The sequence below is a fragment of the Archocentrus centrarchus genome, chromosome 18, assembly GCF_007364275.1.
Source record: "Archocentrus centrarchus isolate MPI-CPG fArcCen1 chromosome 18, fArcCen1, whole genome shotgun sequence".
Lineage (NCBI taxonomy): Eukaryota > Metazoa > Chordata > Actinopteri > Cichliformes > Cichlidae > Archocentrus > Archocentrus centrarchus.
The window spans coordinates 6,540,120-6,566,335 of record NC_044363.1 but is presented as its reverse complement, the minus strand read 5'-3'; the positions used below and the strand labels follow the sequence as shown (position 1 = coordinate 6,566,335).

The 26,216-nt window shown below is 42.7% G+C and overlaps 1 protein-coding gene across 32 annotated transcripts; it reads left to right on the top strand.

The window, feature by feature from the left end:
* Positions 1–11,611: 11,611 nt before the first annotated feature.
* On the top strand, positions 11,612–25,931 carry LOC115796732 (uncharacterized). Of its 32 annotated transcripts, none has more exons than XM_030753117.1 (68): positions 11,612–11,687; positions 11,768–11,845; positions 11,996–12,037; positions 12,302–12,419; positions 12,501–12,599; positions 12,704–12,784; positions 12,866–12,964; positions 13,046–13,144; positions 13,226–13,324; positions 13,406–13,504; positions 13,585–13,683; positions 13,765–13,863; positions 13,945–14,043; positions 14,125–14,223; positions 14,485–14,583; positions 14,843–14,941; positions 15,023–15,121; positions 15,226–15,300; positions 15,382–15,480; positions 15,561–15,659; positions 16,100–16,198; positions 16,280–16,378; positions 16,459–16,557; positions 16,639–16,737; positions 16,819–16,917; positions 16,998–17,096; positions 17,178–17,276; positions 17,357–17,455; positions 18,255–18,353; positions 18,435–18,533; positions 18,615–18,713; positions 18,794–18,892; positions 18,974–19,072; positions 19,153–19,251; positions 19,332–19,430; positions 19,512–19,610; positions 19,692–19,790; positions 19,872–19,970; positions 20,051–20,149; positions 20,230–20,328; positions 20,410–20,508; positions 20,590–20,688; positions 20,769–20,867; positions 20,948–21,046; positions 21,128–21,226; positions 21,307–21,405; positions 21,487–21,585; positions 21,666–21,764; positions 21,845–21,943; positions 22,025–22,123; positions 22,205–22,303; positions 22,384–22,482; positions 22,563–22,661; positions 22,743–22,841; positions 22,922–23,020; positions 23,102–23,200; positions 23,281–23,379; positions 23,461–23,559; positions 23,640–23,738; positions 23,820–23,918; positions 23,999–24,097; positions 24,179–24,277; positions 24,360–24,458; positions 24,540–24,638; positions 24,720–24,819; positions 24,921–25,055; positions 25,139–25,250; positions 25,578–25,931. In XM_030753117.1, exons 2-68 carry the CDS (start codon positions 11,785–11,787, stop codon positions 25,646–25,648), a joined length of 6,537 nt encoding a protein of 2,178 aa, XP_030608977.1. In that variant the 5' UTR covers positions 11,612–11,687; positions 11,768–11,784; the 3' UTR covers positions 25,649–25,931. The 32 variants fall into 32 exon arrangements, with proteins under 32 accessions (XP_030608977.1, XP_030608976.1, XP_030608980.1 ...); XM_030753116.1 differs by having other exon boundaries at positions 24,173–24,277; XM_030753120.1 differs by lacking the exon at positions 13,046–13,144 and having other exon boundaries at positions 24,173–24,277.
* Positions 25,932–26,216: the final 285 nt, after the last annotated feature.

Genomic DNA, 26,216 nt, shown 5'->3' with positions numbered 1-26,216 from the left:
GGGACACACATACCTCTTTTCCACCGCCGGGGTTCCAGCGCCATTTCCCGTGCTGTTAGCAAAAGAAAAGCTTAGGAATGGGCCCACGTTTCCACCGTGGTTGTGAACTGCTCCTTTACGTATGAGTGTGGACGGGTCCTCGTCTGGACACAGAAGCTGAAGAGCGCAAACGTGGGAGAACATGCTCCCCTTTCTTGTGCTGCAAACACATTTTACGGTGTTACGGTCTGTGTGCAGCACAGAGGTAAACACAGACAGAAATTACGAGCAAGACGACAAGTACGCATTTTGTGTCCTTTTATCTGTGATATGAACTGATAAAAAGCAGCAAAGTCAGCCTTAAGACCCAACCTAATTCACAGCCATGAAAATAGCTTCGCTTTTCTCATGTAATACACATGTAATATGGTAGAAAACTGGATGTTGAAATGGCAGAGTCACGCTTTTCTGCCACTTTAGACACGCGTTCTGGGCTCCAGGCCAGCTAGCTTGCGGGGCCCGAGTTGAACCCGTTTTTCGGCCGAGCACCGAGTGCATTCGAGGTGGAAAAACCGCTGAACGGTTCAAATGGTGGCACCGGCACCGGAACCCCGTTGGTGAAAAAGGAGCTACAGCTCTCTACAGGCTAGTCAACAGCACCTTGACTGTGATTAAGTATCAGGATGAAATCCATGGACCCATTGTCAGACTCTACACTGGTGCAGTGGGTCCTGGGTTCCTCCTGGTGCACAATAATGCCTGGCCTCATGTGGCGAGAGTATGCAGGCAGTTCCTGAAGGATGAAGAAAATGATACTACTGGCTGTCCCCCATGCTTTACTGACCTACAGTACCAGTAAAAAGTTTGGACACACTCACCCATTGTCCAAACTTTTGACTGGCACTGTAAATCCAGTAGAACATCTCTGGGACATTATGTTCTGGTCCATCAGATGCCGACAGGTTGCACTTCACTTTCCAAGAGCTCACTGACACCCTGATCCAAATCCATTGTATCATTAGGAGCATGCCCCATCACTGTTAGGCACGCATGCAAGCAAATGCAGGCCATACAAGATAAGAGATAAGATAAGATAAGATAAGATAAAACTTTAATGATCCCATGACGGGGAAGTTTGCACATTACAGCAGCTCAGTACAGAGAAAAAAATGAAAAGGATGAGTAAGAACAAATAACTAAACTAAAACTAAAATAGAATAGAATAAAATACAATAAAATAGCAAAAAAAAAAAAAAAAACTATATACATAAGCACTATATACATAAATATATATATCAATGTCAATACACACATTTACATATAAACACACATCAAAAACACTATATACAGCTATCAAAATATTATATACATTTGTTGCCGGTAAGGTACACAGCATACACGGTATGCATTAAATGGGTGAGTATAATAAATAAAATATATCTGACTGTATGGATAAAGTGATGGCAGAGGAGGTAAAGTGTCCAAGTGACTCAAGACATTATGATGTGTTATACAGTCTAACTGCTGTTGGGATGAATGACCTGCGAAAGTGCTCCTTCCTGCAACGAGGATGTTTCAGTCTCTTACTGAAGGAGCTCCTCAGCTCACCCACGGTCTCATGCAGAGGGTGATGGGGGTTGTCCATGATGGATGTCAGCTTTGCTGACATCCTCCTCTCACCCATCACCATCACAGACTCCAGAGGACATCCCAACACATAGCTAGACCTCCGCACCAGTTTGTCGATCCTGCTCCTGTCCCTTTCGGTGCATCCACCTCCCCAGCAGGCCACTGCGTAGAAAAGGGCAGATGCTACCACTGAGTCATAAAAAGTCTTTAACAGAGTCCTGCAGACACCAAAGGACCTCAGTCTCCTCAGCAGGTGGAGTCGACTCTACATTATCAACCTTCTGTGGGTTGATAATGTCCATTTCCAACAAATGATGTAGCATCCTTCCATTCCTAACACATTACACAGGTCATATCAGTATAGATATCCAGCATGATTTTTTCCCCATTGAGATCTCATGTTTTTAAAATATTCACTTTAATTTTTTTTTTTTTGAACAGTGTTTTATGGATTAGTCATTCACTTAGAAATATTTATTCAAAATTGCCTTTGTTATTGTCCAGAAAATGATCAAATAAAGAATTACTTTATTAATGTCTAAATAAATAGAAGAAAAAACACACAATTCAATAATTATAACTGCACAAATTTTGTTTCTTACTGTACCTGCATAGTAATTTTCATTACAGGCATTTGGCCAGATAATGGGGATGTGGTCAACTTTATCAACTCATCCACTGCAAAACACAAAACATCAAAGCACACAGAGACAAAGATTACAGTGATTTCAGGCAGGAAAGAATAAATGTAAAAGGTAATTCAGTATAGTCTGTAAAAAAAGGTGAAGCAAACAGTAATACTATATACAAACATTTTTAAAGTTTCAACAAAACAACGTATTACAAAAGCTTGGTGAGTTAACTTTGACTTTTTCAAGGTCTCCATGAGGTAAACAATTAACAAACAAAAAAGCCAACAAATACATGAAAATAAAAAGTAAAAACAACAATAAATAACATTTTGTAACATTTATTAGTTGGACAAAACATGATTGTACATTCTTGGTAAGTCAAAGCAAGCTCAGAGTCAAAGATGACACCCAGATTGGTTTATGAGGTAATTTCTTTTTTTTTTAGCCTGTCATGTCTGGCATTTTTCACCATCAGAATGATGATCCGAATGCACTGATGTACCAAACATATTTGCTTTAACAAGAACAGCTCTATATGTTTTCTATAGGCTATTCTTGTTAATGTTTGTATTTTAATTTATTTATCTTTTTATTTAGTTATTTATGCCAAGTCTGACAGGCAACAAGGAAGGGGCAAGAACAAGAGGTGGGGGGAGAAGAAGGGGGTGGGGGGGGGGGGGGGGGGGGGGGGACAAAAGGAAGAAAGGAAAAAAAAAAAAAGAAAGAAGAAAAAAAAAGAAATCGAAGAAAAGTAGATATACTCACACACACTCACACATCCATACATACACCCACATGCACATACATATACACACAGACACATACAATTTTATTGTTTGTAGTAATGTGTGTGTATGCGCCTCTGTCATGCAATGTACTCAGTAATGAGGGCAAGAAACCGCAACCATGCCCCCCGCGATCCAGAGGCAAATAGGGAAGGACCCAGGGGACCCAGGCCATCCACAGCCCAGGAACTCAGAAGACCTTGGGCCACACATCCCGATGGTAACTGCGTGCACTCCCCAGAGGAGGAAGGAGGGAGATCACAGACGGAGCCCCCACAGTCAAAGGGCTAGAGTCCAGAGAGCCAGAGGCGATGAGCAGCCCACCCCCCCCGGCAGGCTGGCACCCCCAGCACGAGCCGAGCATGCGGCCCCCGAGGCCCCAAGCGCCCGAGAGCAGGCCGACACCCGGCAGAGCCCCCCCCAGGTCAAAAACCACGCCGAGACATCCGGCCACACACCCCGGGACCCATGGGCACCCACACCCCACGGGCGGCAGTGACAACCACTGGGGAGCAGCGTGGAGCGGTAGGGAGGGGTAACTCCCACCCTCGGCGTCCCACAGGTGTCAAGGCTTGGCAAGCCACCAACCCAGGCTCAGCTGTATACAGACACACACACACACAAACACTCACACGCACACATACACACACGCACCAGTCGTTCACTCATGCACACACATGCACACACACGCATTCGTCGTTCACTCATGCACACACACGCACACATACACACGCAGGCACATCCACGTGCACCAGTCACACACTCATGTACACACACGTAATGTACATGGACACCTAGTGTGGGAGAGCGGGTACAAGCACAGAGCCAGCGGCAACCCAGGGAAGCAGCCAAACCAGCCCCGAACAACGAGCCAGTCCCCATCACAGGCGGGGTGCATAAAACTGGGGTGTGAGAAGACCCACCCACCCCCTCCTCCCACTCAGCATGTGGGGGGTGATGTGAGTGTACAGCATGTACTGAGAAGAATGTGTATGACTGTGTGAAAACTGCAGTGCTATTAAAATTGGATGGGCAGATGTAATATGAGCACTGAATAACAGCGCCCATCCACACTGCCCCCCCAAGGCCTTCAATGTCTAAAATGTAAATAAAATTGAGGAGCAGGCAGCAGTAAACAGACAAGTGGGGCCAACCACTAACCACTGTGTGACACACCTGCCCCCCAAGGCCCAATATGTACTATGATGTGTTGTGAACTGTATAATGCAATTAAAAAAGGAGGAGTGGGTTATGGCCACTTGGTTATGGCGTTCCATGTATGCCCTGCCTGCTAGGGCTGCTGTTATGTCCTGGATTGTCTCAGGGGCATCTCTATCAATCTTGTGCTCAGAGATGCCATGATTAGTGCCTCTGTGTCTGTGAGTACAGCTTTGTCCAGCCATTGCTAAGATTTTTCAATAAAAGCAACCTCTTCTATCTGCCGGTGGTACATGCTGTGCAGAGGCCTGTCCTTCCATGATGGTTCCTGTTCTTCCTCCTTTTCTTTCTTGGGTTTCTGCTGCCTGAGGTACTCACTAAGCACATGATCCTTTGTGACAATCTTTGTGATGTATTCATGGATCTTTGTTGTTTCATCTAGGATAGTGATTCTGACACTCACTAGCTCTCAGCCTCCTTCTTTCCACTTAGCGTACAGTCTCAGTCTCATGTACGTTTGTTCATCTGAGGATGTATTTTCCTAATTTTAAGATGTGCTACAGACCAGATGATGTTTTTTACTGTGTACAAATAGACAAAACCTTAGAATTGAAAGAGTGTGTACTTTTTTCTTCATAACTGTACTGTTACATCTACAAAAAAAGACACTTCTGCAAGCAGAAATTGTTTCAGAAACACAACTTTTCACATTTCACTTTCACAACTAAATCTATAAATTATTTTTAAAATAGCTGTTTTAAGTAACCCAGTTTCAGCCCATAAAATAATGCAATGGGGCTAATTTTTTTTCTCTTCTTTAATATACAGCACCCAGAAAACCAAGGAGAACATATCCAAGTCTGTCAGTGACAGATAAACTCATTATCGTTGTATCATCAATTAGCCAACAGCCTTGGTTAGATTACAAAGAAGGAGCTGCTTACAAAATATGCTTCAAAAATGAAGTTGAGACATTATTTCACAAGAGCTATGATTTCATCTGTAACTCATAATTTTTAACTATTTCTACAGTTGGAACAAAAATGCTTATGAAAGCCTGATAGCTATTAAACTTTGTTTTGTGCTTCATACTGGAAACCATCAAGCTGCAAAAACAGTAAAGAGCTGTAAACCTGCTCTAGAAGTACAGGATTCTCTAAAATATCTTGGTAAGCACCAGCATTAATATTAAGAGGTCCAGGCCATCATCAGAAAATAAAAAGAAAAAAACAACCCACAGCATTATCCATGCTCTGACAGCACAGTGCCATCTGACCGGTAACATTCTCCTGGTTTCACCTAACCTTAGTGAATGACCAATCACCTGCAGTAGTTAGCACTGTCACCTCACTGCAAGAGAGAGCATGGTTTGAACTCTCTTGCAGTGAGGTGAAGGCAAAGGACTTCCTGTCATTTGCTGCAACACTACATAAAGAATGAACTGACAACTGACATAAACTTGAGCCAGAGAAATTCTTGAAATACTAGGTCACTGAATGTCTGATGAAAAGGATGCTTTTAACATGAACTTATTTAACAAAGTGGACTTTTCTTTCTCACCTTCCACATAAGTGAAGACAAGAGTAATGAACTCATTTTCATTGGTCTACTGGATTGTATGAATAAAAAGCAGGAATCAGTAAAAAATAAAGATCAGCATCCTTAACATTAACCTCAAGATCTCAAACTGTTCCAAAAGTATATAGGTTCAAATATTTGGTTGAGTACTTTTAAAAGCCAAAGATCAATAAATGGTTGTCTTGAGAATCAACTTTTTAACAAGTAAGATAAAGAAAGTTATTGTGGCATCTCCTACACTCTGTGTGGCCTGTTGGTAAACAGAGTTTTCCTTACAATTTGGAATCTTACTAGTTTTTTTTTCCCAGGACTCTCATTATGACAAATGTTAGATCTCATGAAATTTTCAAGAAACCCAAGGCTACGTTGTTGTTCAGAAGATGTCAGTAAATCAACACAGCTGTTGTGAGATCCATGATAATGTTGCTGGTGATAATGTCCAACTGGTCACGGCAGATGGCTGCCCCTCCCTGAGCCTGGTTCTGATGGAGGTTTCTTCCTGTTAAAAGGGAGTTTTTCCTTCCCACTGTTGCCAAGTGCTGCTCATAGGGGGTCGTTTTGACTGTTAGGTTTTCTTTTTAATTATTATAGGGTCTTTACCCACAATATAAAGCACATTGAGGAGACTGTTTGTTGTGATTTGGTGTTATACATAAACAAAATTGAATTGAATTGTTTATTCTGACAGAGCAGAAGCCATTTTCAACATAATTTTAATCAATATCAAAGTGCTGAGTTAAGCCTGTCAGTGACACAATGATTTCATAGTTTCTTTCTAGAAGACAATTATGAACACTCTCATTCTGCAGTAAATGTAGTGAATTTATTTCTCTCAGACCACTGATGGTCTGGAAAAGTCACACTGATGGTATGAGAACACATGTCTGACTTTTTTTAAGCAGGAAGAATATTTTATTATGTAATAATAATTATAACTTCTAAACACTGAAAATGACTCTAATTAGAATGTATTTTAAAATCCCAGAGCACCGTTTCTTCATCTAAAAAAAACTGTTTTGTTTGCTTTTTTGTCTCAGGGTGTTGGATTTGGGGTGAAACCCTCCATGCATGGTGATGAGCTTTCATGTCTTGATGTCAGTGGCTTCGATCTCCTCCTTTGGCCGGCTTACTATCCCAGCAGGGTATCTGACAACTTGGTGTTGACTGACCAGATCTTTTTTCTTCCCATTCAGCTGACTCTTTAGGATTTGGCTTACTCTCGGCAGGTTCGAGCTTTTCTAGTGGCCTCTTCATGGTTCTCAATTGCCTGTGGGATTCCAAGGTACTTGTAGCTGTCCTCAATGTTTGCAAAGTTGCCTTCTGGTAGTGCAGTCCCCTGAGTTCTGACTGCCTTCCCTCTCCTTTGTCACCATCTGACTATGCTACTCCAGTCTGAATCACATTCTGAAATCATTGTGAATCAATGTCTCATTCACTCCTGGCATTCAGCCTGATGCCATCCATGTAGAGGAGGTGACTGATGTTTGCTTCATTTTGTAGTCGGTATCTGTAGCCATTCTTGTTAATTATCTGGCTGAGGGGGTTCAGGCCTATGCAGAACAGCAGTCGGGACCGAGCATCTCCTTGATAAATCCTGCACTTGACTTGTGCAATTGACTTGAATTTAGCCTCTAGTGTTGTTCTCCACATCTGCACTGAGTTCCTCAAGAAAGCTCTTATAGTCCTGTTGATCTTGTAAAGTTCCAGGCATCAATACCCTACGTGGGAAATACAACTAGAAGATTAAGGTAGCACGGAGGGACGTCAGCCAGCTAGCAGAGCTGCAGAGAGGTGTGATGAAAAAAGGGGTGCCTAAAAAGAAAAAGTAGTCCATACCTGAGGCCGTAGAAACTGCCAAGCAAAGACTACCAGCCTTGGCTAACCAGCTGAAGAGGTATATCAGAGAGATCGAAGCCAGGAGAGTAAATCAGATGTTCTCCACTGAACCATCCCCGGTGTACTCTCAGTGGCAGGGGAACAATATGAAAACAGCACTCCCACCAAGGCTGGAGACGGAGCAATACTGGAAGAGCATTTTGGAAGAAGATGTAACACACAACAACAATGCTCAGTGGCTAGTGGACCTAAGAACAGACCACAGCAAGCTTCCTGAACAGCATCCTGTAACCATCACAGTGGCAGACATTCAGGAAAGAGTCTCACATATAAAGGGCTGGACAGCACCAGGCCCTGATATGATTCACACCTAATTGGTAAAGAAGCTACCTGCACTTCATGAGTACCTGGCATCACAAATGAACCAGCTGCGAAAGGCTAAGACACACCCAGAATGGCTGACTGAATGGCGATCAGAACCGGACGGTCCTGATTGCTAAGGATCCTCAGAAGAGACTGGTCCCATCCAACTACTGGCCAATAACCTGCCTCAGTATAACATGGAAACTAAGAATAAGACAAGAATAAAGGAGAAAGCAAAAAGCTGGAGCAGAGTAAAACCCCTAATCCTTGGAACCACCAGCTGACCTGTATGAAGACATCTTGTGATGATCAGTTTAACTAATTGTATTTGATTAACAGCACATTTCTAATATTTAGCCTCTCTATTCCCATAGAAGTAGTAAGGCTGTTTTTTACACATTGCTTGATACAGTTTAATATATCATGTGCGTTCCATCTGAGGATGAATTTTAAGATGTGCTACAGACGAGATGATTTTTTTTTACTGTGTATGGATACATAAAACCTTAGAATTTAAAGAAGTTGTACTTTCTTTTTCCTTCATAACTATACTGTTACATTTAAAAAAAAAAAAAGATACCTCAGCAAGCAGAAATTATTTCAGAAATACAACTTTTCACATTTCACTTTCACAACTAAATCTATTAATTATTTTTAAAAAAAATGTTTTAAAAGAAGCCAGTTTCAGGCCAGGAAATAATGTAATGGTGCTCATTCTTTTCCTCTTCTTTAACATACAGCACACACAGAAAACCAAGAAGAACATGTCTAACTCTGTCACTGACAGATAAACTCATTATCACGGTATCTTCAATTAGCCAGCCACCTTGGTTAGATTCTTTTTTTTTTTTTTTTTTTTTTTTTTAAAGCCTGTCATGTCTGGTAGATCTTGCAAGCAGAACTGTGATCTGAATGCGTTGTTGTGCCAAACATATTTGCTATTTCAAGATGAGCTCTATAGGTTCTCAATAGGCTCTTCTTGTTGATGTTTTAACCCTTTATTTTATTTATCTGAGTTATTTTTTCACATACAATGTAACAGCCAGAGCTGACAGGCTGAAGAAAAGGAAAATAAAGAAAAGAAAAAGGGAGAGAGAAAGGGAGCAAAAAAAGGAGAGGAAAAAAAAAAAAAAAAGGGGAAAGAGCACAAGTCTATTAATCAGATAGTTCATCACTTTAACATATAAAAAAATACTATCAATACTTGCAAAAATAAATTTGTGTGTGAAAAACAAAACTAACAAAGCATGTTACGCACACCAACAATTTTGTTGAGTTGTGATTGAGTGGGCGTTTGTGTCTGTGTCATGTTTGTGTCTGTGTCATGGAACGTACTTACCAATGAGGGCAAAACGCTGCAGCTCCACCCATCAGAAGCCAGAGGCAGGTAGGGAAAGCCCCAGGAAACCCAGGCCACCAGCAGCCCACCAAGAGCCAGGAAGACCCATGGCTACTCAGTCCAAAGACAACCGCACACCCACCCCAGCAGACGGGAGAGGGTGGTCTCAGACGGAGCCCCCCCAGTCGAGGAGCAAGGGCTCCAGGGAACCCAAGGCGATGAGAAGCCAGTCCCCCCCCAGTGGCCAGCCCCCTGCACTGGCCGGCGGCAGGGCCCCCGGGCCCACGGCACCCAAGGACCGCACGACCCTCCACAGAGCCCCCCCCCCACGCCGAAGAAGCCAACGCAGCCCCGCACCGCACCCCCAAGGGGGGCAGGCCAGCACCCACGCCAGAACATCCAGCCCCACCCAGGAACCCTGAGGCACCCCCATCCCAGGGGGGTAGGGGGGAGGAGGCAACCAGCAAGGAGCGGCCAGGAGGCAAGGCACAAGGCCCAGACCCAGGTCCAGCCATACATACAAACACACCCACACACCCGTGTACACATTTATGCACAGATACTCATACATGCCCATACATACTTACCCACACACAGATATGCCATACATACACATTCACTCACCCACCCATACTCACGGAGAGCCACCTTGGTTAGATTCTGAAGAAGCAGCTGCTTACAAAACATGCTTCAAAACTGAAGTTGAGACATTATTTCACAACGGTTATGATTTCATCTGTAACTCAAAATATTGAACTGTTTTTACAGTAAGAACAGAAATGTTTATAAAAGCCTGATAACTATTAAAGCCAATCATGTGAGGTGGTTAGCACTGTCGCCTTACTGCAAGAGAGATCATGGTTTGAACTCTCTTGCAGTGAGGTGAAGGCAAAATATTTCTTGTCATTTGCTGCAACACTACATAAAAAATGAACTAACAAGTGACATTGACTGGAGCTGGATAATCTCTTGGAATAGTAGGACACTGAATGTCTTATGAAAAGGATGCTTTTAACATAAAGTTATTTAACAAAGTGGACAATTCTTTCTTATCTTCTACACAAGTGAAGACAAAAGTAATGAATTCATTTTCATTGGTCTACTGGAGTGTACGAATACAATGCAGGAATCAGGGGGGGAAAAAAATAATAAAGATCAGCATACTTCACATTAACCCCAAGATCTCAAACTCTTCCAAAAGTCTATAGGTTCAAATATTTGGCTGAGTTCTTTTAAAAGCAAAAGTAAAATCATTAAATGGGTGTCTTGAGAATCAAATGTGTAACAAGTAAGATAAACAAAATTGTTGTGGCACCCTACACTCTGTGTGGCCCGTTGGTAAGCTGCAAGACATCTGTAACATGCTGAGTTTTCCTTACAATTTGGAATCTTACTATTTTTTTCCCAGGACTCTCATTATGACAAATGTTAGATCTCATGAAAATGTCATCAAACCATGTGTCGTTTGAGTAAATCAACACAGCTGTTGCGAGCTCCATGATAATGTTGCTGGTGATAATGTCCAACCGGTCGTGGCAGATGACTGCACCTTCCTTAGCCTGGTTCTGATGGAGGTTTTTTACTGTTAGAAGGGAGTTTTTCCTTCCCACTGTCGCCAAGTGTTTCTTCATAGGGGGTCGTTTTGACTGTTGGGTTTTCTCTGTAATTGTTGTATGGTCCTTACCTTACAATATAAAGCACCTTGAGGAGACTGTTTGTTGTGATTTGGCGCTAAACATGAATAAAATTTAATTGAATAATTTACTCTGAAATAGCAGAAGCCATTTTCAACATCCTTTTAATCCATATCAAAGTGCTGAGGTAAGCCTGTCAGTGATACAATGATTTCATAGGTTTTTCTATAAGACAATTATGAACACTCTCATTCTGTAGTAAATGTAGTGAAATTATTTTTCTCGTGACCACTGACAGTCTGGAAAAGTGACACTGATGGTGTAAGAACACATTTCTGACTTTTTAAACCAGGAGGAACTTTGTATTGTGTAATAACAATTATGACTTTAAAACACTGACATTAACTCTAATTACAGTGTTTTTAAAAAATCCCTGAACACGTTTTTTTTGGCCTAAAAGAAATTGTTTTGTTTGTTTGTTTGTTGTTCCGGTGGTTGAACTGTCTGGAACGTCTATGTTGACCAGACAATGTGTAAAATGAAGTCGGAATGTGACAGTTATTTTTGTTTTGGTTGTGAAAGAATTGCAATGAGTCAAATGACACACGTGTCAGTTTTTTCAGTGTTAGTTCCTGGTTTTGCAACTACAAAGAAAAAGTATATAAGCGCTGGTCTGAAAGCTGTCCAGCACCTTCTCACTGGAAGGCTGAAGCTACCAGCTGGTGCTGAAAGGAAAGAAGATATTATGGCAAAGGTTGGCTGAAAACTCTCAGACTATCTCCTATGCTTTCTTTAATGAGCTGCCAATCACTTTGGGCATTTTGTTTTTCACAGTGATAGTAAATATCACCATGAAGCTGCTGACTGTGTCTGCACTTCTTTGTGCAATAGTGGCTCTGACCACTGTTGCTGGTGAGTAGTACAATGCACAAAATGCATATATGCATGTAATTATTCATACAAATATATAGTATAATATAAATCCTGTATATGAATACAACAAAAAGAAAAAATATTGATCAAAGTCAACATCTGATATTTTAATTTGTTTTGCTCTTCCAGAAGAAGGGAGCAGTGCTGTGGGAAAGGGATCAACTCAACCAGGTTGATCTACATTTTCTAGAATTTCATCAAAACTAATAATATGTTTGTCATGATGAACAGAAAAAATAGCACGTCAATATCCCGAACATAGAGGATAAAAATATATTAACATACATATAAGGAAATATATATATTTCAATCATCCAAAGCATGAACGGTACATAGAACAAAAAAGTAAAATGAAAACATGCAACTACATGAGAATTACAAGATGTTTTTAAAGTTACATGCATGTTTACTAAAGTATTATTTGTTTGTTTTCAGGAGAGGTTAATGTTGAGAAAAGAGCCATATGTTATTGGCGCAGGAGGGTTGGTCGGATTAGATATGGCAACCGATACTACAACTACTCTCCTCGTCGCCGGACTTGGGCTCGAACAAGGTAAAAACTGAATAATTGATTTGGATGCACCACTTATCGTTTCTCGGTAAACTTTAATGCTTTTATACTTTCTAAATCTAGGTTGGTGAAATTCCATTGGCGCAGGCGGGTGAGTGGGATTAGATATGGCAAACGGTACAACCGCTACTCTACTAATCTCCGGACTTGGGCTCGAGCAAGGTAAAAACTAATAATTGATTTGGATGTACCATTGATCTTTCCTCTGTTTACTTTAATGCTTTGATACTTACTAAATCTACGTTGGTGAAATCGCATTGGCGCAGGCAGGTGGGTTTGATTAGATATGGCAACCGATACTACCGCTACTGTCCCTGTTGCCGGACGTGGACTCGGGTTCGAGCAAGGTAAAAACTGATTAATTGATTTGCATGTATCATTTATCCTTTCTCTGTTTACATTAATGCTTTGATACTTTCTAAGTTTAGGTTGGTGAAATCCCATTGGGGCAGGCGTGTGGGTTGGATTAGATATGGCAACCGATACTACCGCTACTCTCCCCGTCGCCAGACTTGGGCTCGAGCAAGGTAATAACTGATTAATTGATTTGGATGTACCATTTATCTTTTCTCTGTTGACTTTAATGCTTTGATACTTTCTAAATCTAGGTTTGGGAAATCCCATTGGCGCAGGCATGTGGGTTGGACTAGATATGGCAACCGATACTACCGCTACTCTCCCCATCGCCGGACTTGGGTTCGGGGAAGGTAAAAACTGATTAATTGATTTGGATGTACCATTTATCTTTACTCTGCTTATGTTAATGCTTTGATACTTTCTAAATCTAGGTTGGGGAAATCCCATTGGCGCAGGCGTGTGGGTTGGATTAGATATGGCAACCGATACTACCGCTACTCTCCCCATCGCCGGACTTGGGTTCGGGGAAGGTAAAAACTGATTAACTGATTTGGAAGTACCATTTATCTTTTCTATGTTAACTTTAATGCTTTGATACTTTCTAAATCTAGGTTGGTGAAATCCCATTGGCGCAGGCGGGTGGGTTGGATTAGATATGGCAACCGATACTACCGCTACTCTCCCCATCGCCGGATTCGGGCTCGGGCAAGGTAAAAACTGAATGATTGATTTGGGTGTACATTTGTCCTTTCTATGTTTACTTTAATGCTTTGATACTTTCTAAATCTAGGTTGGTGAAATCCCATTGGCCCAGGTGGGTGGGTTGGATTAGATATGGCAACCGATACTACCGCTACTCTCCCCGTCGCCGGACTTGGGTTCGGGGAAGGTAAAAACTGATTAACTGATTTGGAAGTACCATTTATCTTTTCTCTGCTTATGTTAATGCTTTGATACTTTGTAAATCTAGGTTGGTGAAATCACATCGGCGCAGGCGGGTGGGTTGGATTAGATATGGCAACCGATACTACCGCTACTCTCCCCATCGCCGGACTTGGGCTCGGGCAAGGTAAAATCTGATTGATTGATATGGATGTATCACTTATCCTTTCTCTGTTAACTTTAATGCTGTGATACTTTCTAAATCGAGGTTGGAGAAATCCCATTGGCGCAGAGGGGTGGGTTGGATCAGATATGGCAACCGATACTACCGCTACTCTCCTCGTCGCCGGACTTGGGCTCGAGCAAGGTAAAAACTGATTAATTTATTTGGATGCACCACTTATCCTTTCTCAGTAAACTTTAATGCTTTTATACTTTCTAAATCTAGGTTGGGGAAATCCCATTGGCCCAGGCGGGTGGGTTGGATTAGATATGGCAACCGATACTACCGCTACTCTCCCCGTCGCCGGACTTTGGTTCGAGGAAGGTAAAAACTGATTAATTGATTTGGATGTACCATTTATCTTTTCTCTGCTTATGTTAATGCTTTGATACTTTCTAAATCTAGGTTGGTGAAATCGCATCGGCGCAGGGGGGTGGGTTGGATTAGATATAGCAACCGATACTACCGCTACTCTCCCCGTCGCCGGACTTGGGTTCGAGGAAGGTAAAAACTGATTAATTGATTTGGATGTACCATTTATCTTTTCTCTGCTTATGTTAATGCTTTGACACTTTCTAAATCTAGGTTGGTGAAATCGCATCGGCGCAGGGGGGTGGGTTGGATTAGATATGGCAACCGATACTACCGCTACTCTCCCCATCGCCGGATTCGGGCTCGGGCAAGGTAAAAACTGAATGATTGATGTGGGTGTACATTTGTCCTTTCTCTGTTTACTTTAATGCTTTGATACTTTCTAAACCTAGGTTGGTGAAAACCCATTGGCCCAGGCGGGTGGGTTGGATTAGATATGGCAACCGATACTACCGCTACTCTCCCCATCGCCGGATTCGGGCTCGGGCAAGGTAAAAACTGAATGATTGATGTGGGTGTACATTTGTCCTTTCTATGTTTACTTTAATGCTTTGATACTTTCTAAACCTAGGTTGGTGAAATCCCATTGGCCCAGGCGGGTGGGTTGGATTAGATATGGCAACCGATACTACCGCTACTCTCCCCGTCGCCGGATTCGGGCTCGGGCAAGGTAAAAACTGAATGACTGATTTGGGTGTACCATTTATCTTTTCTCTGTTGACTTTAATGCTTTGATACTTTCTAAATCTAGGTTGGGGAAATCCCATTGGCGCAGACGGGTGGGTTGGATTAGATATGGCAACCGATACTACCGCTACTCTCCCCGTCGCCGGACTTGGGTTCGGGGAAGGTAAAACTGATTAATTGATTTGGATGTACCATTTATCTTTTCTCTGCTTATGTTAATGCTTTGATACTTTCTAAATCTTGGTTGGTGAAAACTCATTGGTGCAGGCGTGTGGGTTGGATTAGATATGGCAACCGATATTACCGCTACTCTCCTCGTCGCCGGACTTGGGCTCGAGGAAGGTAAAAACTTATTAATTGATTTGGATGTACCATTTATCTTTTCTCTGTTGACTTTAATGCTTTGATACTTTCTAAACCTAGGTTGGTGAAATCCCATTGGCGAAAGCGGGTGGGTTGGATTAGATATGGCAACCGATACTACCGCTACTCTCCCCATCGCTGGATTCAGGCTCGGGCAAGGTAAAAACTGAATGATTGATTTGGGTGTACATTTGTCCTTTCTATGTTTACTTTAATGCTTTGATACTTTCTAAATCTAGGTTGGTGAAATCCCATTGGCCCAGGTGGGTGGGTTGGATTAGATATGGCAACCGATACTACCGCTACTCTCCCCGTCGCCGGACTTGGGTTCGGGGAAGGTAAAAACTGATTAATTGATTTGGATGTACCATTTATCTTTTCTCTGCTTATGTTAATGCTTTGATACTTTCTAAATCTAGGTTGGTGAAATCCCATTGGCCCAGGGGGGTGGGTTGGATTAGATATGGCAACCGATACTACCGCTACTCTCCCCATCGCCGGATTCGGGCTCGGGCAAGGTAAAATCTGATTGATTGATATGGATGTATCACTTATCCTTTCTCTGTTAACTTTAATGCTGTGATACTTTCTAAATCGAGGTTGGTGAAATCCCATTGGCGCAGAGGGGTGGGTTGGATTAGATATGGCAACCGATACTACCGCTACTCTCCACGTCGCCGGACTTGGGTTCGGGGAAGGTAAAACTGATTAATTGATTTGGATGTACCATTTATCTTTTCTCTGCTTATGTTAATGCTTTGATACTTTCTAAATCTAGGTTGGTGAAATCCCATTGGTGCAGGCGTGTGGGTTGGATTAGATATGGCAACCGGTATTACCGCTACTCTCCTCGTCGCAGGACTTGGGCTCGAGGAAGGTAAAAACTGATTAATTGATTTGGATGTACCATTTATCTTTACTCTGTTGACTTTAATGCTTTGATACTTTCTAAATCTAGGTTGGTGAAATCCCATTGGCGCAAGCGGGTGGGTTGGATTCGATATGGCAACCGATACTACCGCTACTCTCCCCATCGCCAGATTCGGGCTCGGGCAAGGTAAAAACTGAGTGCTTGATTTGGGTGTACATTTGTCCTTTCTATGTTTACTTTAATGCTTTGATACTTTCTAAATCTAGGTTGGGGAAATCCCATTGGCCCAGGCGGGTGGGTTGGATTAGATATGGCAACCGATACTACCGCTACTCTCCCCGTCGCCGGACTTGGGTTCGGGGAAGGTAAAAACTGATTAATTGATTTGGATGTACCATTTATCTTTTCTCTGCTTATGTTAATGCTTTGATACTTTCTAAATCTAGGTTGGTGAAATCGCATTGGCGCAGGGGGGTGGGTTGGATTAGATATGGCAACCGATACTACCGCTACTCTCCCCATCGCCGGATTCGGGCTCGGGCAAGGTAAAATCTGATTGATTGATATGGATGTATCACTTATCCTTTCTCTGTTAACTTTAATGCTGTGATACTTTCTAAATCGAGGTTGGTGAAATCCCATTGGCGCAGAGGGGTGGGTTGGATTAGATATGGCAACCGATACTACCGCTACTCTCCCCGTCGCCGGACTTGGGTTCGGGGAAGGTAAAACTGATTAATTGATTTGGATGTACCATTTATCTTTTCTCTGCTTATGTTAATGCTTTGATACTTTCTAAATCTAGGTTGGTGAAATCCCATTGGTGCAGGCGTGTGGGTTGGATTAGATATGGCAACCGGTATTACCGCTACTCTCCTCGTCGCCGGACTTGGGCTCGAGGAAGGTAAAAACTGATTAATTGATTTGGATGTACCATTTATCTTTACTCTGTTGACTTTAATGCTTTGATACTTTCTAAATCTAGGTTGGTGAAATCCCATTGGCGCAAGCGGGTGGGTTGGATTAGATATGGCAACCGATACTACCGCTACTCTCCCCATCGCCAGATTTGGGCTCGGGCAAGGTAAAAACTGAATGATTGATTTGGGTGTACATTTGTCCTTTCTATGTTTACTTTAATGCTTTGATACTTTCTAAATCGAGGTTGGGGAAATCCCATTGGCCCAGGCGGGTGGGTTGGATTAGATATGGCAACCGATACTACCGCTACTCTCCCCGTCGCCGGACTTGGGTTCGGGGAAGGTAAAAACTGATTGATTGATTTGGATGTACCATTTATCTTTTCTCTGTTGACTTTAATGCTTTGATACTTTCTAAATCTAGGTTGGTGAAATCCCATTGGCGCAAGCGGGTGGGTTGGATTAGATATGGCAACCGATACTACCGCTACTCTCCCCATCGCCGGATTCGGGCTCGAGCAAGGTAAAAACTGAATGATTGATTTGGATGTACCATTTATCCTTTCTCTGCTTATGTTAATGCTTTGATACTTTCTAAATCTAGGCTGGGGAAATCCCATTGGCCCAGGCGGGTGGGTTGGATTAGATATGGCAACCGATACTACCGCTACTCTCCCCGTCGCCGGACTTGGGGTCGGGGAAGGTAAAAACTGATTAATTGATTTGGATGTACCATTTATCTTTTCTCTGTTGACTTTAATGCTTTGATACTTTCTAAATCTAGGTTGGTGAAATCCCATTGGCGCAGGCGGGTGGGTTGGATTAGATATGGCAACCGATACTACCGCTACTCTCCCCATCGCCGGATTCGGGCTCGGGCAAGGTAAAAACTGAATGATTGATTTGGGTGTACATTTGTCCTTTCTATGTTTACTTTAATGCTTTGATACTTTCTAAATCTAGGTTGGGGAAATCCCATTGGCCCAGGCGGGTGGGTTGGATTAGATATGGCAACCGATACTACCGCTACTCTCCCCATCGCCGGATTCGGGCTCGGGCAAGGTAAAAACTGATTGATTGATTTGGGTGTACATTTGTCCTTTCTATGTTTACTTTAATGCTTTGATACTTTCTAAATCTAGGTTGGTGAAATCGCATCGGCGCAGCGGGGTGGGTTGGATTAGATATGGCAACCGATACTACCGCTACTCTCCCCATCGCCGGACTTGGGCTCGGGCAAGGTAAAATCTGATTGATTGATATGGATGTATCACTTATCCTTTCTCTGTTAACTTTAATGCTGTGATACTTTCTAAATCGAGGTTGGGGAAATCCCATTGGCGCAGAGGGGTGGGTTGGATTAGATATGGCAACCGATACTACCGCTACTCTCGTCGTCGCCGGACTTGGGCTCGAGCAAGGTAAAAACTGATTAATTTATTTGGATGCACCACTTATCCTTTCTCAGTAAACTTTAATGCTTTTATACTTTCTAAATCAAGGTTGGGGAAATCCCATTGGTGCAGGCGGGTGGGTTGGATTAGATATGGCAATCGATACTACCGCTACTCTCCCCATCGCCGGATTCGGGCTCGGGCAAGGTAAAAACTGAATGATTGATTTGGGTGTACATTTGTCCTTTCTATGTTTACTTTAATGCTTTGATACTTTCTAAGTGTAGGCTGAGGAAATCCCATTGGCGCAGGCGGGTCGGTTGGATTAGATATGGCAACCGATACTACCGCTACTCACCCCGTCGCCGGATTCGGGCTCGGGCAAGGTAAAATCTGATTGATTGATATGGATGTATCACTTATCATTTCTCTGTTAACTTTAATGCTGTGATACTTTCTAAATCGAGGTTGGTGAAATCCCATTGGCGCAGGGGGGTGGGTTGGATTAGATATGGCAACCGATACTACCGCTACTCTCCCCGTCGCCGGACTTGGGTTCGGGGAAGGTAAAACTGATTAATTGATTTGGATGTACCATTTATCTTTTCTCTGCTTATGTTAATGCTTTGATACTTTCTAAATCTAGGTTGGTGAAATCCCATTGGCGCAAGCGGGTGGGTTGGATTAGATATGGCAACCGATACTACCGCTACTCTCCCCATCGCCAGATTCGGGCTCGGGCAAGGTAAAAACTGAATGATTGATTTGGGTGTACATTTGTCCTTTCTATGTTTACTTTAATGCTTTGATACTTTCTAAATCGAGGTTGGGGAAATCCCATTGGCCCAGGCGGGTGGGTTGGATTAGATATGGCAACCGATACTACCGCTACTCTCCCCGTCGCCGGACTTGGGTTCGGGGAAGGTAAAAACTGATTGATTGATTTGGATGTACCATTTATCTTTTCTCTGTTGACTTTAATGCTTTGATACTTTCTAAATCTAGGTTGGTGAAATCCCATTGGCGCAAGCGGGTGGGTTGGATTAGATATGGCAACCGATACTACCGCTACTCTCCCCATCGCCGGATTCGGGCTCGAGCAAGGTAAAAACTGAATGATTGATTTGGATGTACCATTTATCCTTTCTCTGCTTATGTTAATGCTTTGATACTTTCTAAATCTAGGCTGGGGAAATCCCATTGGCCCAGGCGGGTGGGTTGGATTAGATATGGCAACCGATACTACCGCTACTCTCCCCGTCGCCGGACTTGGGTTCGGGGAAGGTAAAAACTGATTAATTGATTTGGATGTACCATTTATCTTTTCTCTGTTGACTTTAATGCTTTGATACTTTCTAAATCTAGGTTGGTGAAATCCCATTGGCGCAAGCGGGTGGGTTGGATTAGATATGGCAACCGATACTACCGCTACTCTCCCCATCGCCGGATTCGGGCTCGGGCAAGGTAAAAACTGAATGATTGATTTGGGTGTACATTTGTCCTTTCTATGTTTACTTTAATGCTTTGATACTTTCTAAATCTAGGTTGGGGAAATCCCATTGGCCCAGGTGGGTGGGTTGGATTAGATATGGCAACCGATACTACCGCTACTCTCCCCATCGCCGGATTCGGGCTCGGGCAAGGTAAAAACTGAATGATTGATTTGGGTGTACATTTGTCCTTTCTATGTTTACTTTAATGCTTTGATACTTTCTAAATCTAGGTTGGTGAAATCGCATCGGCGCAGCGGGGTGGGTTGGATTAGATATGGCAACCGATACTACCGCTACTCTCCCCATCGCCGGACTTGGGCTCGGGCAAGGTAAAATCTGATTGATTGATATGGATGTATCACTTATCCTTTCTCTGTTAACTTTAATGCTGTGATACTTTCTAAATCGAGGTTGGGGAAATCCCATTGGCGCAGAGGGGTGGGTTGGATTAGATATGGCAACCGATACTACCGCTACTCTCGTCGTCGCCGGACTTGGGCTCGAGCAAGGTAAAAACTGATTAATTTATTTGGATGCACCACTTATCCTTTCTCAGTAAACTTTAATGCTTTTATACTTTCTAAATCAAGGTTGGGGAAATCCCATTGGTGCAGGCGGGTGGGTTGGATTAGATATGGCAATCGATACTACCGCTACTCTCCCCATCGCCGGATTCGGGCTCGGGCAAGGTAAAAACTGAATGATTGATTTGGGTGTACATTTGTCCTTTCTATGTTTACTTTAATGCTTTGATACTTTCTAAGTGTAGGCTGAGGAAATCCCATTGGCGCAGGCGGGTCGGTTGGATTAGATATGGCAACCGATACTACCGCTACTCACCCCGTCGCCGGACTTGGGTTCGGGGAAGGTAAAACTGATTAATTGATTTGGATGTACCATTTATCTTTTCTCTGCTTATGTTAATGCTTTGATACTTTCTAAATCTAGGTTGGTGAAATCGCATCGGCGCAGGGGGGTGGGTTGGATTAGATATGGAAACCGATACTACCGCTACTCTCCCCATCGCCGGATTCGGGCTCAGGCAAGGTAAAATCTGATTGATTGATATGGATGTATCACTTATCCTTTCTCTGTTAACTTTAATGCTGTGATACTTTCTAAATCGAGGATGGTGAAAACCCATTGGCGCAGAGGGGTGGGTTGGATTAGATATGGCAACCGATACTACCGCTACTCTCCCCGTCGCCGGACTTGGGTTCGGGGAAGGTAAAACTGATTAATTGATTTGGATGTACCATTTATCCTTTCTCTGCCCTTGTTAATGCTTTGATACTTTCTAAATCTAGGTTGGTGAAATCCCATTGGTGCAGGCGTGTGGGTTGGATTAGATATGGCAACCGGTATTACCGCTACTCTCCTCGTTGCCGGACTTGGGTTCGGGGAAGGTAAAAACTGATTAATTGATTTGGATGTACCATTTATCTTTACTCTGTTGACTTTAATGCTTTGATACTTTCTAAATCTAGGTTGGGGAAATCCCATTGGCGCAAGCGGGTGGGTTGGATTAGATATGGCAACCGATACTACCGCTACTCTCCCCATCGCCGGATTCGGGCTCGGGCAAGGTAAAAACTGAATGATTGATTTGGGTGTACATTTGTCCTTTCTATGTTTACTTTAATGCTTTGATACTTTCTAAATCTAGGTTGGGGAAATCCCATTGGCCCAGGCGGGTGGGTTGGATTAGATATGGCAACCGATACTACCGCTACTCTCCCCATCGCCGGACTTGGGTTCGGGGAAGGTAAAACTGATTAATTGATTTGGATGTACCATTTATCCTTTCTCTGCTTATGTTAATGCTTTGATACTTTCTAAATCTAGGTTGGTGAAATCCCATTGGTGCAGGCGTGTGGGTTGGATTAGATATGGCAACCGGTATTACCGCTACTCTCCTCGTCGCCGGACTTTGGTTCGGGGAAGGTAAAAACTGATTAATTGATTTGGATGTACCATTTATCTTTACTCTGTTGACTTTAATGCTTTGATACTTTCTAAATCTAGGTTGGGGAAATCCCATTGGCCCAGGCGGGTGGGTTGGATTAGATATGGCAACCGATACTACCGCTACTCTCCCCGTCGCCGGACTTGGGTTCGGGGAAGGTAAAAACTGATTAATTGATTTGGATGTACCATTTATCTTTTCTCTGTTGACTTTAATGCTTTGATACTTTCTAAATCTAGGTTGGTGAAATCCCATTGGCGCAAGCGGGTGGGTTGGATTAGATATGGCAACCGATACTACCGCTACTCTCCCCATCGCCGGATTCGGGCTCGGGCAAGGTAAAAACTGAATGATTGATTTGGGTGTACATTTGTCCTTTCTATGTTTACTTTAATGCTTTGATACTTTCTAAGTGTAGGCTGAGGAAATCCCATTGGCGCAGGCGGGTCGGTTGGATTAGATATGGCAACCGATACTACCGCTACTCACCCCGTCGCCGGACTTGGGTTCGGGGAAGGTAAAACTGATTAATTGATTTGGATGTACCATTTATCTTTTCTCTGCTTATGTTAATGCTTTGATACTTTCTAAATCTAGGTTGGTGAAATCGCATCGGCGCAGGGGGGTGGGTTGGATTAGATATGGAAACCGATACTACCGCTACTCTCCCCATCGCCGGATTCGGGCTCGGGCAAGGTAAAATCTGATTGATTGATATGGATGTATCACTTATCCTTTCTCTGTTAACTTTAATGCTGTGATACTTTCTAAATCGAGGATGGTGAAATCCCATTGGCGCAGAGGGGTGGGTTGGATTAGATATGGCAACCGATACTACCGCTACTCTCCCCGTCGCCGGACTTGGGTTCGGGGAAGGTAAAACTGATTAATTGATTTGGATGTACCATTTATCCTTTCTCTGCTTATGTTAATGCTTTGATACTTTCTAAATCTAGGTTGGTGAAATCCCATTGGTGCAGGCGTGTGGGTTGGATTAGATATGGCAACCGGTATTACCGCTACTCTCCTCGTCGCCGGACTTGGGCTCGAGGAAGGTAAAAACTGATTAATTGATTTGGATGTACCATTTATCTTTACTCTGTTGACTTTAATGCTTTTATACTTTCTAAATCTAGGTTGGTGAAATCCCATTGGCGCAAGCGGGTGGGTTGGATTAGATATGGCAACCGATACTACCGCTACTCTCCCCATCGCCGGATTCGGGCTCGGGCAAGGTAAAAACTGAATGATTGATTTGGGTGTACATTTGTCCTTTCTATGTTTACTTTAATGCTTTGATACTTTCTAAATCTAGGTTGGTGAAATCCCATTGGCCCAGGCGGGTGGGTTGGATTAGATATGGCAACCGATACTACCGCTACTCTCCCCGTCGCCGGACTTGGGTTCGGGGAAGGTAAAAACTGATTAATTGATTTGGATGTACCATTTATCTTTTCTCTGTTGACTTTAATGCTTTGATACTTTCTAAATCTAGGTTGGTGAAATCCCATTGGCGCAAGCGGGTGGGTTGGATTAGATATGGCAACCGATACTACCGCTACTCTCCCCATCGCCGGATTCGGGCTCGGGCAAGGTAAAAACTGAATGATTGATTTGGGTGTACATTTGTCCTTTCTATGTTTACTTTAATGCTTTGATACTTTCTAAATATAGGTTGGTGAAATCGCATCGGCGCAGCGGGGTGGGTTGGATTAGATATGGCAACCGATACTACCGCTACTCTCCCCATCGCCGGACTTGGGCTCGGGCAAGGTAAAATCTGATTGATTGATATGGATGTATCACTTATCCTTTCTCTGTTAACTTTAATGCTGTGATACTTTCTAAATCTAGGTTGGTGAAATCCCATTGGCGCAGGCGGGTGGGTTGGATTAGATATGGCAACCGATACTACCGCTACTCTCCCCATCGCCGGATTCGGGCTCGGGCAAGGTAAAAACTGAATGATTGATTTGGGTGTACATTTGTCCTTTCTATGTTTACTTTAATGCTTTGATACTTTCTAAGTGTAGGCTGAGGAAATCCCATTGGCGCAGGCGGGTTGGTTGGATTAGATATGGCAACCGATACTACCGCTACTCTCCCCGTCGCCGGACTTGGGTTCGGGGAAGGTAAAAACTGAATGATTGATTTGGATGTACCATTTACCTTTTCTCTGTTGACTTTAATGCTTTGATACTTTCCAGATCTAGGTTGATGAAATCCCATAGGCGCAGACGGGTGGGTTGGATTAGATATGGTAACCGATACTATCGCTACTCTCCCCGTCGCCGGACTTGGGCTCGGGCAAGGTAAAAACTGACTGAATCATTTGGAGGTACCATTTATTTTTTTCTCTGTTTAATTTAATGCTTTGATACTTTCTAAATCTAGGTTGGGGAAATCCAAATCGCGTAGGCGTGTGGGTTGGATTAGATATGGCAACCGATACTACCGCTACTCTCCCCGGCGCCGGACCAGTGCTCCGGCAAGGTAAAAACTGATTAATTGATTTGGATGTACCATTTATCTTTTCTCTGTTGACTTTAATGCTTTGATACTTTCTAAATCTAGGTTGGTGAAATCCCATTGGCACAGGCCAGTGGGTCTGATTAGATATGGCAACCGATACAACCGCTACTCTACCTATCGACGGACTTCGGCTCGTGCCAGGTAAAAACTGATTGATTGATATGGTAGTACCATTTATCTTTTCTCTGTTTACTTTATCACTTTGATACTTTCTAAATATAGGTTGGTGAAATCCCATTGGCACAAGCGGGTGGGGTGGACTAGATATGGCAACCGATACTACCGCTACTTTCCCTATCGCTGGACTTGGGCTCAGGCTCAGGTAAAAATCTTTGATTGTTTAACATTTTGATACTTTTTAAGTCTATGTTGGTGAAATCCTTTCATTTTGAAATTTCTGGTGTCTGTTGATCTCCACCATAGAGATTCTGTCAGTCCAAGAATGCAAACCTGGCATCTGTGCGCAATCTCGGAGAGTATCGTGCAATTCAGAGGGTCATATATCGTGTCACCCATAGGTTTGTCCCTACATGGATCGGAGGCTCTGATGCTCAACAGGTATAGTACTCATAACCGTAAGATCTGACACTAAGAATATAGCTTGTTTCAAATGTTATTGTCCATTTATTTTTGTTTTCTAGGAGCGTTTTTGGTTTTGGATTGATGGAACTCCTTTCAGATTTACATACTGGTGTCCTGCAGAGCCGAACAATGCTGGGAGCAGAGAGCACTGCCTACACATGAATTGGACAGGTAAACCGTCAGTTGAGGAGGAAAAAAAACAGTCACAATTTCTGAAAAAATGCTGATTTGTTTGGTGTTACAAATAATAATGAACGACAGGAAAGTAATACAAATGCTATATTTTATTTCTAACAAAGGCAGCCATTGTATGTTTTACCATGTTGAACTGTAACCTTATTGTCCTCCAAACGATTTATTAGTGTTGTGAGTTTAGTTATCAGTTAATACTGAAAGGTGCTTTTCCTATTATACAAAGTTAAATATTTCCCTTAGTATAGAAAAGTCGGTGTCCATGTGATCATATTTTCATTTAAGGTTGATTTTTGGTGTTTACAGGATGCAGGTGTATAAATGATGCACCCTGTTACAACCAATACCCATTTGTATGTGTCTTGAAAAGTGGATGATTCCTGGTCTGACACGAAGGCATGGTACACCAGTAAAAGACGTGAAATAATCTCATATAATCTGAAGAATCTGTTTCTCATTTTACATCTTTACCTTTTTTCTTTCGCTGTAACGCTACATAAGGAATGAGGCGACAAGTGACTCAAACTGGAGTTGGATTGACTCTTTTAACAGGAGCAAATTGAATGTGATGGAAAGAATGCTTTAAGCATCACTTTATTTCCCCAAATGTACTGTTTTTGTCATCTTCTGCATCATTAAAATCTTAAGCATTGACTGAAACTGGTCTGCGAGTGTTTCCCATTTTTGTCACATTTTAATGGATCTGCTCCCAAATTTCAGAGAGAACCTATCAGCCATCATATCTGTAAACAGTTAAAGTCTACAATGTAACACAGTCTGCTCTGAATAGTTCACTCAGTACAGACCCTACACACTTAAAAGACTAGTCAAAAAAATTAAAGCTTGCTTTGATTATTTTTAAGGTTCCTTTCAGAACATGAGGAGTAAAATATTAAATTTAATAAAAAAGTTAATAAAAACAAACAAACATAATGATTCATATTA